The following is a 16,773-nucleotide window of genomic DNA, read 5'->3' as shown; positions in this document are numbered from 1 at the left end:
GAATCACAGAACTCACTGAAAGATTTAGATGCAAGAGACCTCAGGAGGTCTGTAGTCCCAACCCCTGCTCACAGCAGGGCTGGTTGCAGATAAGTTGCTTACGGCTGTGTGTCCTGGTGAATCTGGAACATCTCCAAGGGTGAAGATCCCCCAGCTTCTCTAGACAACCTGACAAAGTCCTTTCTTTGGCCCTCCTTGGGGAGGAGGAGGAACAAAGCAGGAGGAATAATGCCATCTGTATTTTACGGGGAGGGGTGTAATAGCTGTGTATGAGTGGGAGTAACATCCTTGATGAATGGCAGGAGAGATACAACAAAAGCAAGTTATTGCATATTTATGTCCCTCAGGAAGGAAACTAAAAGTCCCATGACGTCTTCCTACATGGAGAGAGAATCCTTCTGGCTCAGTTCCTCTCCCATGATTTTTTTATTGAAAAGCAGGCACCTTCCACCAATGCTAGGGAGCTTACTAAAAGAAAAACAGTAATTCTGCCAGGCAAAGTGGCATGGCTATTGCTCTGTGACATGCTGTCACAGCCTGGGGAACAAAATGGGCCGCTGCCACCGTGTGCAGATGGATTTCTTAAACATCTACTGCAAGGATGGCTCTGGTTTTAGCCACATTATCACAGAGAGAAGTGGACCGAGCAGCCTCTAACGCAGTGTCTCGCCTCTTTCCATCTCTAAGAGAAAGCCAGGTCACAAGCGCGCCTCGGGCGGGGCCGGGGGCAGGGGCGGCGGCCAGCCCTGGCCAGGCGCCCCGCCGAGCGTCCCCGGGGCAGAGCCCGGAGAGCCGCCCGGGGACGGCGGCGGCAGCGGCGGAGCAAGAGCGGGGATGGCGGCGAGGGCTGCCCAGGAGGTGGCAATCGGGAGCCTCTGACAGGACTGGAGCAAAGGTGGAAGGAGGATCCCAGAAAAAGGTGGCTGCCTTTAAGGTGGGTTTATTTGCCTGCCAGATGGGAAGTCTGACCAGCCCCTTTAAAACAGGTAAAGGCAGTAAGGCTTCTCCACCCACTCGCCTTGATCTTTCATCATAACTGTGGGCCAGGCAGGGAGGTTGTGCAATGTGTGCGCTCCAGTCAGGAACCTGCGGGAGAGGTTCATGCACTGCAAGCAGCAGCCAAGGCTCAGAGGCCTGAGCCGGGAGAGAGGCAGGGGCTGGGAGCCAGCCCCCCTCTCCAGCCAGCATGGAGCTAAGGATCTGGAGCAACGGGATCAGGCTCTCCCTCCGGCTCCTTCTCTTCTGGGCTCTCCTTCCTCCCGAGGTGCCTGGGAAAGAAGGTAAGCGTGGGACCTGCTGGTCCCTCTGCCTGGAGGGTTGGGCTTGGGCAGGCAGGCAGATAGAGACCTCTCCAAGGGGCAGGGAACAGGGCCTGGCCAACACGCGTGGGGCCCCAGGGACACCACAGCACACCCGGAGGGACTGGAGAGGGACTGGGGTGTTTGGGGAGGGCAAGTGGGTGTGGGAGGACGAGGGCCACGGTCAAACCCCGTTCAGCTCTTGGTGGCTCAGTGTACTGAGCCCAAGTATGTTCCCCCTCTTCCTCTCCACCCCCTCCCAGCTGAAGCACAAATGCCTAGGCATATCCAGTGATCCAAGAGAATTCTGCCTCTGTTTGCTTTAAACACAAGCGTTGCAGATAACAAGTTTAAACACAAACTCAGAAGGCTTCTCCCCCCCTTGCCAACACCCCCGCAGGTTCCTCAGGAAGCCCTCTTGGGAGTTAACCCTTGTGAGCAAGAGGACAGTCATTTTTTGGGAGGCTTGGGAGGTGAGACAGTCTCTTTCACCTGCCCCAGTGTTGGGAGGTAGAGCTGGGCTTTACAATTTCTTCTTCCACCTCTTCTTTTAAGACTCCCTTGCTTCCCTTCTCTGTTCAACTTAGTCCATTTTATTAGATGTAGTGATCTTTCTTCCATCTTGGCAGTTGCACAGTGGTTATGAAACATCTGGGGAATGGGAATTTTAATAGAGAGGTGAGGAAGAGTAAATCTCTGTTCTGTTCCCTACCTCCTCCTGCAGTTAATTCCTGCCAGAGATTTCTAGTCTCTGTTTTGCACAGCAAGAGGTGTTGGGGCTTTTCCATCCCAAGGACAGTCCTCTCCTTTGCTGCTCCAGGCTCTCGATCGAGAGGACTTAGTCATAACTGGCAGTTCAGCCATGGGCTCATCTCAGACTCTGCAAGTGCTGAGCGCTCTTTTAAAGCATTCTTGACAAGCATGTTTCTATTAATGATCCAGCTACATGGATGCAGCTAGCAGACATTGTGGATAAGGCCAGCCTAGGTGAGAAGTAATATAAGGTAGCACCACGCAGGCTCTGGTTTCCGTAAGTGTGTGACCAGTAGTTGGCAGTAACACTCGGGGACTTCCGTGCCAGCTTCTCCCCTATCTGAACCATCTCATTTGGGCTGTGTCTGTGATCCACTCTTCCTTAACGTGTCTATCTGGGAACAGCTCATTTCCCTGGCGTCCTCTCTTATCTGAAGTCTTTCTTCTTTTGCGGGAGACCTCCTCCCATGTGGGTGGACAGCCATGTGAGATTCCTAGCAGTGAGGCTGCGGACGAAAGAGCTAGTAGCCCCAGAGTATTTGTATTCCCTGTGCTCTTGTAGTCTTGCTGACTCATTCTTCCTTTCCTTGGAGAATCCCTGTTGTGGGTTTCACTTTGAGAGGTACTTTTTGAGAATGGACTTCACCCCCTCCAGTGGGCACTCAGCTGCTGAAGGAGCTGCTGCTGGCAGTGCAGTGTCACGGCACACGGGCTGTGCCAGTTTCCCTTCCCAGCTGCTTCTGAGTTCGTTCCTTTCCCTTGCTCTGCTAGAACTTGCCATGCAGCCCCTCTCACTTCCACATCACTGCTTCAGGCCTGAAGTGCGTGGGATAGATATTATCTGGGTGATGGTTCTGGAAGGACAGGCTACCTCACCCTGAGAGGTTTTGGAGACAACAACACAAGAATAGTATCTCAAATAGAGAGACTGAGAGCAGAAGGGAAGTGAGTGGGGAGCCTTGTCTGGACAGGGAGTCTGTGGCTAGGAAGGTTTTGCCATATGACCATGCTGTGAACGCTGCGAACTTGCAAAACCTGGATTCCTGCTTTTCCCTCCTCCCAATCCTGAAAGGGTGTTTCAGAGGTGAGAACACCAGTGCAATCCCTCTTATCTCTTATTCTGGGCCCACAGCCTGCTTCCTCATTCCACAGGACTCTTGCTGATCTGCACTTTACACTCTATTACTTGTAGTTGGCAGGCAGTATTTGTAAAGCAGTCAGATGAGGGGGGGGAAATCTGGTTATTTAAATGCCATTTAAATATTTCCCCTCTCCTACCTTTCAGCCCCAAATTCTTTTCTAAGATATTTAGAAATGACCCCTCTGAATACACCCACAGGAATCTAAAGGGGAATCCAAGGAATTTTTCCTGTTTCCTGTGTTCCCAAGCTGGGGCTGCGATAGGTGCACCGAAACCAGTAGTCTGTTCTGGCAGCACCGGTGGACCCAAAGGCAGGCATGAAGCTGCACATCCAGCAGTACAACTTATTCTAACTCCTCTCCCTTCTCCCTGTTTGCCTATGAAGTGATACATTTTTAATTTCTCTTTGAATCAAGACTCGAGGGCAAACTCTGATCACATTTTCAGATTTCTTCGAGGGCTAACAATGAACATAGTGCTGAATTTCTCCTTTGTCATATGACTCCAGGAGCCAAGGCTTAACAACACAGCCATGCAGTGCAATTCTGCAAGAGGTGTCAATGCTATGCCTGGGAGCTGTTATTCTCTTACTGTCATGGCTAAAACAGTCATGGGGGGGAGAGAGTAAAACGATTTCTAGGCCACCATCAGATGGTGGAACAGCCTGGGTCAGAAGTAGAGGGCTCAGAGGGCTGAGCAACTGATGGATCTCATGGCTTTTGGGTACTGTAATGGTGGAAAGTCCCTTCTACAACTTCACACTGCCTCTGTACTTTCCCACAGTGTTTCAAGCACTGAATAGTACCTCTAGGCAACACTGATTGATCTTTTGTGTTGGTAATTTATTTGATCGCCTGCCTCTTCATCCATTTTGTCTGTTGCCTTCCTGTTCCAAGGAAAGATGTGTTCAGCTGCTAATGCTGCGTTCCCATGTCAATAGGCTTCAACCTCCTGCTCCCCTTTTGGGGCAGCTTTAGGAAGCAGAAAAATTTGTCAGGGTTGCATTTTTTGGATGTATGTGGGTATTACTTGAGAGGAGGGTGGAAGGGGAGGGGGGTCTTATGTATGAGGAAAATCTTTTAACTCCTGACTAGCTGCACTGTCTTGTATCTTCCCATCCTTCCCTTAGCTGTGCTTTTTGAAGGTAAAAGGTCACAAAGCATGTGGGGCTGAGAGGGGAAGTGCAGGCTTTGCCTTCTGTGACAAAAGGAGGATGAAGCCAGTCCAAGGGCCATACGAGTTGGGTTACTGATTTTTTTTCCCCCCTTCTTCTGGTGTTCAGTGGATCTACTCAACACAAGCGCTGCGCAGGGTGAACTGGGCTGGCTTCCAGACCCTCCAGAAGTCGGGGTGAGTATACACATTCAATGAAGGGGAGCCACTGGGAGTACCAAATGATGGAAAAGCATAATTCGAGTTGAAATGTCACTCTGCCTCCCAAATCAGGCTTCTGCAGCTCCACCCTCTCCTGGACATTATATGCTTTGTAAGTCTCTCTCCGTTGCAGCCCCTTCACCTCTGCAGCCTTACGCACTAGCCAGCTGTTTGAGGACTGATGCCTCATTGACTTCCAGTAGCTCTTCTGATGCCTCTTGACTTCCAGTAGCTCTCAGTGATTAAACACGTCCTTGAAAAATATCGTTTCCATGAAGTAATAAAACTTAATGGAGAAAAAGGGAAAAACCAAGTCATCACCCAGGTTTTCATCCTAACATGTTGCAAATGCATCTTCTGTCTCCTTTTCCAGGCAAATAGCCATGGCAGAAGTATTTCTGTCTCCAAGTGTCTTAAGAGTTTATAATCTTTGTCTGTTTAAGGTTGTTATTTTTTTCTCTTGCGTACTAAACTGAGTGATTCAGTTACAAATTTTTTAAATCAGCAGCTGACTGAAGAAATAACTGTTAACTCATGGGGCAGCAATCTCGCCTACTGGGTGGGCTGAAAGGTCCTAGGACTTTACACCCAGCCCTAAGGCTGTGTTTGGCCCACACAGCTAATAATGAGAGAGGCGTTTCCCTTTGTGACTGTAAAATTGAGTTGATAGGAGTAGATTTTGAAGCACTTCCGAAACCACTGCAAAATTGGACCCAAAAAGACAGCTGAGCTCTCAGCTGTTTTTGTACAAGTACAGCTATTTTGCATCAAGTATAGTTGAGCAGTCCCTCTAGCGTCACAACCTACGTTACTGAAGATGGTTTCCTTTGTAACAGCAGGACTGTGGGAGTGGTGGGAGGAAGGCACAAAGAAAAGGGAATTCAGGGACTATGCTGCAGTAGTTAGAAGGACATATGTTAATACATAGTTCCAGTTCATCATCCATGCTCTTACCTTTCTAGCAAGCCCCAAGCTCCTCTATGGAGAAAGAGTCTTTACGCTTGCTGCTTATAAAGTAGGCCTGGGTTCAGCCTGTTCCTAACTCATTTTCATAACTTTCCTCTGTAGTGCGCTGTGGCTGGTTTAAATTCACCCTAGCCTCCTCCTGCTCCTGGTGGTAGTCTTTCTGGGTGAACTGGAGCCAGACAGTGAGGTTCTCCTGTACTGGCATAACTGCATTTGTTTCATTAGTACAGCTGTTTTGGTTATTATTATTGTTATTATTATTATTATAACCTACTCAAAACAGGTGCCCTAGTGAGACACACGTATAGATCATGTTTTGCCCATTGTTCCCTTTGTTGTCCCCATCAACTGTCTGTCTGGTAATTTTAATGCAATACTAGGCTCCAGGCATGTTCAGGATGAAGTCCACCTCTTGAAGAGATTGGAAAAAAACACTGAAAAGTGCATTCTAAAAATAATCTGATAAAAAGAATACAAAACCTTTGTTACAGAACATCAGATTTTTGCACAGTAGGTTCACAGCAGTGCTAGGAGTTGGCATACCCTTCTGCTTGTGCTACATTTGCTTTTTAAAATACGTGTATTTAAAATATAGTAGTTGTAACTGGGAATTGTAGAAGATGCTGGAAAACATGGCCTGAGAGCAATCTAAACTAATACATCAGGTTACTGATGACTGATAAACTAACAGAGGATGAAGAATAGATTTATTGACTTCTGATGAGCAACTCTTTTGCAGGGATTTGTCTAATTACATCATTTCCCAATAACTGTTAGGTGTAAGGCTGACAAATTGCCACAAGCAAAAAGGGAACAATGGGCGATTCTCTTGGAATCAGAACTTTGAACAACTGTTTCTGAAACCATTCTTCCAAAATGAAGAAGTAAATATGTTCGAAAGAGAACTGAGATTAATTCAGAACATTTTTTCACACAAAAGAGCTAAGATTAATACTGAGTAGCCTGACTAGCTTTATTAGTAACAGGCTGGAAACATCTGAGCTGTATTGCATACAGAGTTGAAGGGTATATTTCATGTAACGCTGCTACTTGTATCTAACCTCAGATGCCAGAGATCTCCCATCTGTGAGCTGGATTTGTGTCAATATGCTTATCACACAGAGGAGGAATTTGCTGTGAGGAATTTTCATGCTTTATATGGACAAGGTCTCCGAGGCATAGCTCAGAAGAGGTTGGATGATCTGTGGAGTCAGAATTACACCTTTGTTTTCTCCTCACTTTTAGCCACTGACAATGGATGAGGTGGCTTGCCATGTGTGTTTCTTTCATTGTCAGACTTGGTCTGTAGCCAGTATAGAAAATGCTTCTGTTAACACATGCTCAGCCTAAGAACACCGAGCTGTATACAAGGCAGTTTTGGACAGCATGGGTCATTTTTCTGGACGTGTAGAGTACATTACATTAACTGGCAGTGAAATCTTGCCTAAGCTTAAAGGTAGTCTTTAAGTGAAAGTGTCTGTACTTTTAAGTAAAGTGTCTGTAGAAGTTTGTTTGCTAAAAGGTTTGTGCTAGTTTGCTTTGTAATAGCTGTTTAGAAAGGGTTTCATTTATTTTAGGTAACAAATTCAGTTACTGGGCATAGCAGCACTGCTTCTTGGCAGCTTGTAAAATAAAAATATAAAAAGTTATTTATCTCTGTTTTGCTTTCAAGTATAATTGCATCAGCTTTGAACAGATGGTGATGAGGAGGCATGTTACCCTCTTGCATTTTGATTTTAATAGACAAGGACCTGAGCAACCCGACCTGGCTTTCAAGTTAGCCTTGCTGTAAGTTGAGACCCAAAGGTCCCTTTCCACCTAAATCTTTTTGTGTTTATGTGATAGTTTTGCATTGTTTATTTGTTAGCATTCTAAGCTTGCGTTTTTAGCCCAGGCACAAAAGGCCCTCCCAGTTCTACCTGATTTAATGTTTTGAGCTCTTGTAATACCTATTCCTATGGATTTTCTGTATCAGTTTATGTAGGCCTATGATACAACGTATTGGGCAATCCAATACTTGTCTTTAGTTGCTATGATTATTTCACCCCCAGCTTGTGGGCCTATCTTGAAGTTTTCCTTTTGTCTGCTATTTCCAAATTATTTTTTGTGTGTGTGAATAGTATTTGCATAATCCATACTTTTGCATACTTTCATGAGTATATGTGACTACTTAAGTTCCTAGCCATTTATACTGTAGGATGCTGCATACTGGGCCTCTCAATATGACTGTCTGTCTCTATGCTGTTGAATCGATTGTAAATTAAACACACTTTATTATTTTTTAGCTGGTATATTTTCTTGGGAGGCATGCTTTCACCAGTTTTACAGCTGTCTGCTTGTAAAAGAGTAACTTTGTTTTGAAATTGGATATCTGTTATTTCAGAAATCACATGAACTGTGCTGCTGCCACTAATTGCCAAATTGTATCATACTTACTACAGCTCAGTTCTCAACTGGTAGGTGGTTTATGGAGCTTATTTCTCCCAAATGATATGCCTGCATTGATCATAGTATTATTAAAGTTTTCAGATTATTTTCTTAGTTTCCTTTCTAGGCTGCCATTGTTCTCGGTCTGCTATGTATGGTGAGGTGGAGGACATAATTTTTTTCTGCCCATTCCATACTCTTGCTTGCTTCCACACGTACTTCAAAGTGTTGCTATTGGTTTCAAACTTTCTCCCAGGTCTCCCAGTGTGCATGGCACCTGATCTGCTCAACTTTTCCAAAGTCTACCTTCACACAGGACTAAGGATGTGCATTTAATCCCAGTGACCTAATGTATCCCAGAGGCTGTTCATAAATAGCCACTAACTGCAACTCTTGTGGCTCCAAAAACACTTGAAAAACTTTGGAAATTATGTAATTCTTGTGCAGTTCTGCAGCCCATGTTTCACAGGAGGTCTGATTATGAACATAGCAGCTGCCAAAGCTATGTGAATGCAATATGAGTAAGCCAGTGCTCAGAATTTTTTTTTTGACGCTGTTATTTTCCTATTAAATCCCAGGCATAGTACAAATTCTACACTGCTCAATTATTTTCTTTAGGTAATAGACTAGATCAAGTGCCTGTGATCTGTCAGCAACTTTTATATCACTGACCACACGATAATGTTTACATGCCTTCAGGTTCCAGCAAGGCAAGGCAGTGTTCCACCGGACTAAGAGGTCCCAGATGATAATAACAGCTGATGGCTGGTTTCTGTTTCCACCACTTCTGCTCAGACAGATAGGCCTGATCATGAAGGAAATAGTGTTGTGGGCCACGCAGCCCTCAACCTGCAAGTTATTCCAGCACAGCACTCCTATTTCATTAAACCAGGGCAGTTCACTTTTAATCAGACTTCTTGGTATCTTACTTAGATAGTCTGACTTGGAATGAGTCTCAACCAGCCAGCTTTTTGTAGCATCTGAAGATGGTATGAAAAATAACCATCAGAAATGCTATTGTGTGCATCTCTTCCCACAACTGTTGACAATGCATGTTCTTTAAGATCTAACTCAAAGGGATATCATCACCTCTGAACCTGGAATTGAGTAGCAGTATATATACCTCAGCCTGCTCTCAGTTTAAGTATCAGGCATAGGGGATTAGCTCTTCCAAGGGAACAGGATCTGTATAGAAGTAAGGGACAAATGCCTAGTAAAGTCCACAACTAACCGGAAATGGGAACAGCTCTGACTTCAGGGTCATATTCTGACATGCCCTGCTGCTGTTGATATGCGAACTCGTGAAGATATTTGTTGATGGTATTCTGTTAAGTGAAAACTAGTTATTTTGTGTGGATTTGGGAGAGAAGGAAAAAAATGTTATGCATTTCCAGATATACTTTACTTAGAGGTGTGAGAGGGGGGAGTAAAAAACGCGAGATGAGACAAGTAAAGTGTAAATTAATAACTGTACCATAGGCCAGATTGCATCAGCCACCAACCTAGGATGAATTCACTGCCACAGACCCAAGCAGCAATCTCAGCTAGTGCACTCAGTGTTGTGACCTGAAGGGCAGAAAAGACCACGTTCTGAGCCAAAGTGAAGATGCTGTACAACCATGACATGCATCACCATGGCTGCTCAGGGATTACAGTGATGACAGCACTGTTGCCTAGCAGCTTCAGGAAGCTGATTCACCCTTTTATAGCAGTTGAATGAGAGTGGACAAGGTTCACTGAACTTCGTCAACACAAAAGCACATGTCAGCTGGAGCTTTGAGATGAGTCTGCCTATAGCAAGGTCCTCCAAGAAGACTAACAGGCTATTTAAAGTAAAACACACAACAACTTCTGTTATAATACAAAGCAAAATACTGGTGAGTTTGCAGGCAGGAAGGTTAGAAAGGAAAAGCTTTACATCTTTTGTTGCCTGCTGTGTCCTTGCTGGATGGACCCATGCTTTGAAATGTGATTCATACCATCTCAGAGGCAGAGTTGCAGAAAAATGTGCCTGTTCCTTCTGATTTCTTGGAATGTTATTTCTATTGCTTCTAAGGCCTAGTTCCTGGAAGCCTGCCAGCTCCTCACTGTGACTTTCATGCTGCCATCTCCTGCAGCTTCTTTTCTCCAGGCAGGTTTGATCATCTCAAAGAAGAGGCACAATTACCCTGTCCCTGTGTGGGATTCCACCTGATCTGTTGCTCATCTTTAAAAGGAACCTATGCAAACAGAGCCAATATTGCCCGTTGCCATCAGACTCTTTTCCCAGGTTCTCTGTAAATACTGGAAGTATGCTTGACACACCATACAAAACCATAACTCACACCATACAAAGCCCTTTGCCTTGAAAAAAAAAATCACTTCCATTTACAGTGGATCCTATTAAATGTACAATGTACTGCAAAAATAACGAGCTAATATTTGCTTTATTGGTAATATGACTTTAGCCATGAACTCTGAACTCTTAAGATGTACCATCTGATTTTTCACTCCTGTCCTTTTTGTAGTTATTGATATTGTTAGTGGGTGTTAGCAAAATACATATGTATGAAACAAGTGTTCTAAAATACCTAGGTGAAATGTTGGACTAGAGTATCATTATCCCTCACCTAGTAGCATCTGTTGTGACTAGAACTGTTTTCGTGCAAGACCTTAATGTGGCCAGACAGTTCAGAGAACGAGCAGACAGCAGAACCTGGGTTTGATAAACAGGTTCTGTAATCAATACGCTGGAGCTCTGTGCTCACATGAGCCCCTTATCTTCCCATAAGAACCTGAGTACAAGTTAAATTGGAAGGAGATGGGTGGGATGGAGACCTGTGTGCTAGTGCCCTAAAGGACAAGTAATTACATAATGCAGTTGCTCCTCCCTGCAAATAATCAATGGATCATTGTGGGGAAAAAATATATCATCCCACCCAGAAAGATACTGTAGACAAGTAAACATCACTTCTGTGTTCAGTTGTGTCAAAGACTCCATGATGATGTGATGAAATAAAACTTTCCTGACCATTGCCAAAGATCAAAGAAATAAAAGCAGCCTCTTTGCTGTTCTCAGATCTGAAGTTATAGGACTCATGAAGCTAAGTGTCTAGATGTCACCACACTTCTTTCATCATCATCTAAATTGTCTTCCACAGCAGCAAAAGAACTTGCAAGAGTACTGAGAAACTTTCAGTGAAGGGTCACAGAGACTTCATTCTGGAATATTGTCAGAACACCACTGTGGTGCTGCTATTTTTGACGGGCTGGTCTAGCTTTACCTACTGACAGATTTTTGTCAGATGTATTTTAGCCGAAGAGAAGCTCTTCATCATATCATGGCAGGTATCAGCAAGATGTCTCTATTGTCAGTGTCTTTCCTCTGAGGCACTATGCTAAGAATGTAGTGCAGCCGAACCTGTAATGTACAACTGCCTTCAACTCTGAATCTATTCCAGGAAGGATTTTTGGTCACAGTAGCATGCAAATGCTACTATACAAAAGTCAAAGAGACTCCATAGGCAAAAGTGCTGCCAGGGGAAGGAGATAGAAATCATTCAGTGGTGCGTGTTCTGCTAGGTGGTGTCAGGCTTGGGACACCAGTGATGTATTGTTGCTGAAAAGGATTGCTGTTTTGGGGCCCTGTGATTTTTCTTCAGGAAGAGATTTCATGGATGAAAATAGCACTCTGAATTCTGTGGCAAATTCAGTGGGAAAGACATTCACTTGCTAAGCACAGGTACACTGTAGCTGGCTGTACTAACTCAGCCGGTCTCTTCATCTTAGTCCAGCTCTCTAACCCAAAGTTAAACAAGTTACTGGTTTTCAGTATGCGAACTCCTATCTTTTCCAGTGGAGATACGCATCTTAGTTTAGTAACTTGAAGCCTATTGGCAAGATGCTTGCCTTGTTGTTGCCTTCTGTAAGTCTCTTAAAAGTATCACTGTGCCTTTCCCCAGGGGTCTGCAGGCCACAGATTGGAAGCCACTATGCTAAGATAATGTGAAGGCAAATGAAATATAGGTCACAGCAGGCAGGCTCTTATCTGAAAGGAGACAGGGCAAGTCCCTGGCAAGCTGGAGATGGAGACAGCATTATGGTTGTGAGCCACAAGCTCTTTTGACTCCAGTCTGAGCCTAAGGATTTGCCATACTGTCACAGTCTGCTGCCTCTGTCACTGGTAGCCTACTTCTTTATTAGCAAGAATGAAATTTGTATTTGTCATCATAAAAAGTTTGTTGGGTTTTTTTCTTACACATAAAAAAGACTAAAAGAAAAAGAGACCACTTTATTAATGCCTGCAGAACCTGAGAAGGTTCTCAGCTCCAAGAAGACATACGAACTGCCTCAGTTTGTTTCCATCTTATACCTTATGGCAGATCCTAGGAAGAGTAGCCCACAGATGGATGGAGGAATCAAAGGTTGTCCTAGATAGGCTCCTTGACACAGACCTAACCTAGAGGGGGCTCATTCATAGAAAAAGCAGAGTAAGCCTTCCTTAGGCTTCAGAGCTTCAAACTGTATAATCAATTTAGAGTCGATCAAGACAGATATTAAAAGACATGTACCTTATCTTATCTTTGGATCTTTACTCACAAGGCAGACCAAAATGATACTGTTTATTACAAATATCTACTGGTGCCCTTCCAAATTGTCATTCAAGTCATTCTGAATGACCTTCATTCAGGTGGAGACAGCTCGTCTCCACCACTGCTTTCTTTATATTGAGTCCAACCTAGCAATTGGAGGAAGGTTGCCTTCCTTTTTCCTAAACTTGCAGTGCTCTGAGGTTATTGAGATAGTACTTTTGCTTTGAGGTTTTCATTCACTTAACACTAATTGCTGTGCTGGAATTGTTTTGCTCTGTATTATACCACCAGACCAAGACTTTCAGGAACAAATCTCCGGAACTAAGTGCCTGTGTTAGTATATGGGTTCCTGCGAAGTGCAGAACACCTTTTTGTTCTCAAACCCGATGGCTACATCCTTAGACTTTTTAGAAAGTCAAGCTACTAATTTATGGCCCTCTCCTGAATGCATTGGCTTTTGTTTTCTTAGCAATTTTTTAAGAATTCTAAAAGGTTTTAAAAGTTTAAAGACTAGTTTAAAGACAGTTTAAACTTAAAAAAGAATTTAAATTTACAAAAGTTTAAAAGGAGTTTTTTTCCAACCTAAGTCTTTCTATGATTCTGAATCTCATGAGAAAGTTTTATGTAGCATTATAAAATCACAGTTCACTCACTGCTAAAATGAGGAAGCCTGACTCCCACTGACCCCCACTTCTCCTAGAAGAATGTTTCCCATCCTGTGGCCAAACTGATGACTGGAGTAAGGATACAGTTCTGGAATGAAATGGGTAGAAAGTTATAATATGAAAGGAGGTGGATTCAATGTAATTGGCAGACAAACTGGAGACCCAAGTAATTCATATTGATTGAGCCAGACTTTACCACACACATTCATTAAGAACATTACATTAAAAATCTGAGGCATACATTTTGATTTTGCAGCAGATTCTTTGAGAATGTGAGACAGTTGTCTAGCAACTTCTGGACTCATCACCCTTTCATTAAGTGTTCTGTGTAACAGTTTTTCTCTACTACTTTGAATTTAAAAGCTTCACTGAATAATGAAAAGAAGTCACAAGCATTTTTAACAATAGTTCTGTATTGTTAGCATAAATAATATCCTCATTTTACTTCCTTTACCCATCAGCAGTAGAGTCTAGAAAAACCAAGTCTGGCTTCCTTGTTATTTCTTTGCATCACTCTGCATATGAAACTGCAATAGTCAGTGCTAAGCATCTTTGCCCTGAAGAGCTCAGTCTGGAAGAAGCTGGGCTGAGATGAGCTAAGAAATATAGGAGTTAGCAGTTGGATTTTTTCCAGCAGTAGAGTTTAAAGGAGATTTTTCTGCTAGAGTTATCACTATTAAAAATGAAATTTTGGTCCTGTATCACTTAAGTTTTGAAAACGGTATATTCAGGACATGCATCACACCACCTCATGTCTTTTGGTGAGACATGTCTGTGGCATTGCCTTAGGATAAACTGCTAATGGAAACTTGTCCAACTCTCAGCCTTCAAATGCAATTATGCATTTCCCATCAGCTTGGTGGAGACAGATACCCATGGAAAAATGCTTTTAAAAGCCAGTCCTAACATTGGCAGTTTCTTATGAAGCTACTTTGCTCTTATTCGCCTTTCTAACTTCTTTTCTTCTATTTCAATATACTTCAGGATGTGTTGTAAATTCAGTTCTGTAGCATTTTCCAGAAGTTTTTCAATGAAATAGTGCAAGGGTTGATGAAGTGATTGCCCCTTCTGGTTGATCAATTGAGACTGATTAGTCTGTTTCTCTTTCTTGCTATCCTAAGTCCTTTGACCTCCAGTAAGTGAAGTAAGTGTAAATCCTGTGTGGTGCAGGTATATGCCAGCTGGATCAGATTAAGAGGGTGGGGTAACACTGGAGATTAATTATATGGAGAAAAAGGAAACAAGAAGGGACACATAGATACCATCCACAGGACTTCCTGGGAGGAGACTGCTAGTATGCACTTACACAAATGGCTGAAATAAGCCAGATATGAGCTTGTGCTACCAGCAGGGCTTGCTAGCATGGAGAAAGCACTCTGATAGTTTTCAGAGTGGGGCTGCATAGGAATCATAGAATCACAGAATCGTTTAGGTTGGAAAAGACCTTTAAGATCATCAAGTCCAACTGTTAACCTAGGAGGTATGCTCTAAGTCATTGCATAAAAGCAGAGCCTCCTTTGGCACTCTGTGGGTCCATATCTTATATTCCACTAGCAGAGTGACCTGGTCTGTGGGATCAGAAGCTAGGAGAGAGGCTGCAGTGCTGTGCTGTGAGGACAGGAGGTGGTGGTGCTGGAGAAATGTGTGAGTCTCACGCTCAGCCCATGAGACTTGACAAGCCTAGAGTAATACAGAGACTGAGGCCTTGTTTAAATTGCATCTTAACCTGGGGTGTGATTTAAAACCAAGATGCTTAAACTTGTGCCAATACCTATGTGGGCACTTGTTTCAATTTAATTTGATTAAACATTTAAAGCATAATGAGAAAGGCAGTCTTAGCACGGGTGTAAAAAGGATCTAAGTTATTTTCCCTGTGGACAAAACCTTGCTTTCCAAGTTTTCAGTTCTCATGTGCAACTTACTCAAAAGTGAATATTCTTTGCATTTTGTATCTGACCTGTGGTGAGGAAACAAAACTAGAACCACATAAAATTCAGCAAAAGTGTGTGTTAAAATACATATCAAACTCTACTGGATTCATACAAATAATATCAGTGAGGTCATATAACCAACTGGGCCCCTGTCCTCCTCTGAGCCATTGTTTGCCTGGGGAAGAAGCAGAACGTAGTATGAAGTCAGGAGAATCAACTGAGTTTTAATAGTTAAACTAGGGTTTGCAAAATATCACACTTAAAGAAGTGTGAACTCCAAATTAATGAGTGCTTGGTTTAGCACAGTCCTTCTGCAACTGACCTTCCCATTGTGTCAGATGATCTTTTCTCTTACCCCAAAGTGCTTTGCATTATTTTCAGGGGCGGATAATAGTCCTGATCTCGTGTGTCCTACTGTACACTTTGAATGTAAATGGTGGCAGAGGGAAGTGGCCAATACATGGGAGTAGTGGGTCTTTTTCTCAGTCTAAGATAAGGCAGTGTATGAAAGAAATAGATTGGAACCAAGGTAGGATGAAGAGGATGTGCAAGGGTCCATGCACTGTTGTTCCCTTCAATTTGTCATAAGTCAGATCCTAATTACAGTATCCTCTTTGCTCCCTATGTAAAGAGTTTAGGCAGATATGGGGCTCTAGACCAGATGCAGCTTTTGCTCAGTGTAAGACACCTTTTAGCTAGCCAGGCTTTGAGCCCTGAATGCTATATGGGAATGGATCTTTTAGGCTAGATTTTGTCATATTTGAAGCGAAACTTGTTTCTCACATCTGTCTAACAATGTGTGTTTTCTTCTACGCTGGGAGCAGTGGAATGAAGTGCAGCAGATGATAAATGGTACCCCGGTCTATATGTACCAGGACTGCAGTGTGCTTTCTGAGGGTGACACTGATCACTGGCTTCGCACCAACTGGATTTATCGGGGTGAGGCAGCCTCCCGCATTTATGTGGAGCTAAAGTTTACTGTGAGGGACTGCAAGAGCTTCAAAGGTGAAGTGGTGACCTGCAAAGAGACCTTCAATCTCTATTACATGGAGTCTGAACAAGATGTCGGGATCCAGTTCCGCCGCCCGCTGTTCATCAAGGTCCGTAGCGCTGGGAGTGAAGACTGAGTCATATCTTTCTGCTTAAACTAGTCATATCTTTCAGCTTAAACTAGGTGTGTCTTGCTGGCTGGGGGAGGCCAGGAGAACCAGCATCTGGGGAGGGGCACAGATAGTAAGTGTTGTTCTTAGAATAAACTTTGCCCCCAGTGCCCTCTGTGATGCTCAGAGCAGTGTTTGCCACAGGAGGCACAGGAGTTTTCAAATGAGATCAGCCCTCCATTCTGCGTAAGCACTTATTTAGCTGGATACCACGTAGGTAAGGATTCTAAAGAGCTATAACAGTGCTAGATGGTTACACCAATTTTTAGAAATAGTGAAGCAGAGACCAAAGGAATTTGACTTGCCTTAGGTAACAAAGCAAGATTAGACCAAGTGAATAACAGAATCCAGTTCAGGTCTCTCTGCTCCTGATCATTTACTCTGATTGTTATGAGTTACAGGGTCTTTTTTTTCTAAAACTGGAGGTGACGGCTTGCTATAATGAAATTCTCCCTTGTGTGACAGTATTTAGCACTTGCTATATTTT

General features: G+C 43.6%; 1 protein-coding gene across 4 annotated transcripts in view; it reads left to right on the top strand.

Moving 5' to 3' along the window:
* Nucleotides 1-737: 737 nt before the first annotated feature.
* EPHA1 (EPH receptor A1) overlaps nt 738-16,773 on the top strand; it is a 37,801-nt gene continuing 21,765 nt past the window's right edge. The window contains exons 1-4 of one of the 4 annotated variants that reach the window (XM_072879443.1): nt 738-934; nt 4,475-4,542; nt 7,205-7,320; nt 15,951-16,226. In XM_072879443.1, the coding sequence (XP_072735544.1) occupies nt 15,969-16,226 (258 nt within the window). In that variant the 5' untranslated portion in view covers nt 738-934; nt 4,475-4,542; nt 7,205-7,320; nt 15,951-15,968. Of the gene's footprint in view, nt 935-963; nt 1,281-4,474; nt 4,543-7,204; nt 7,321-15,950; nt 16,227-16,773 lie in introns of those variants that run through there. The other 3 variants (XM_072879435.1, XM_072879424.1, XM_072879450.1) reach the window with 3 other exon arrangements.

The sequence above is a fragment of the Ciconia boyciana genome, chromosome 1, assembly GCF_034638445.1.
Source record: "Ciconia boyciana chromosome 1, ASM3463844v1, whole genome shotgun sequence".
Taxonomy (NCBI): domain Eukaryota; kingdom Metazoa; phylum Chordata; class Aves; order Ciconiiformes; family Ciconiidae; genus Ciconia; species Ciconia boyciana.
Note: the sequence above shows the minus strand (reverse complement) of the source record. Positions and strands in the feature narration are given on the sequence as shown.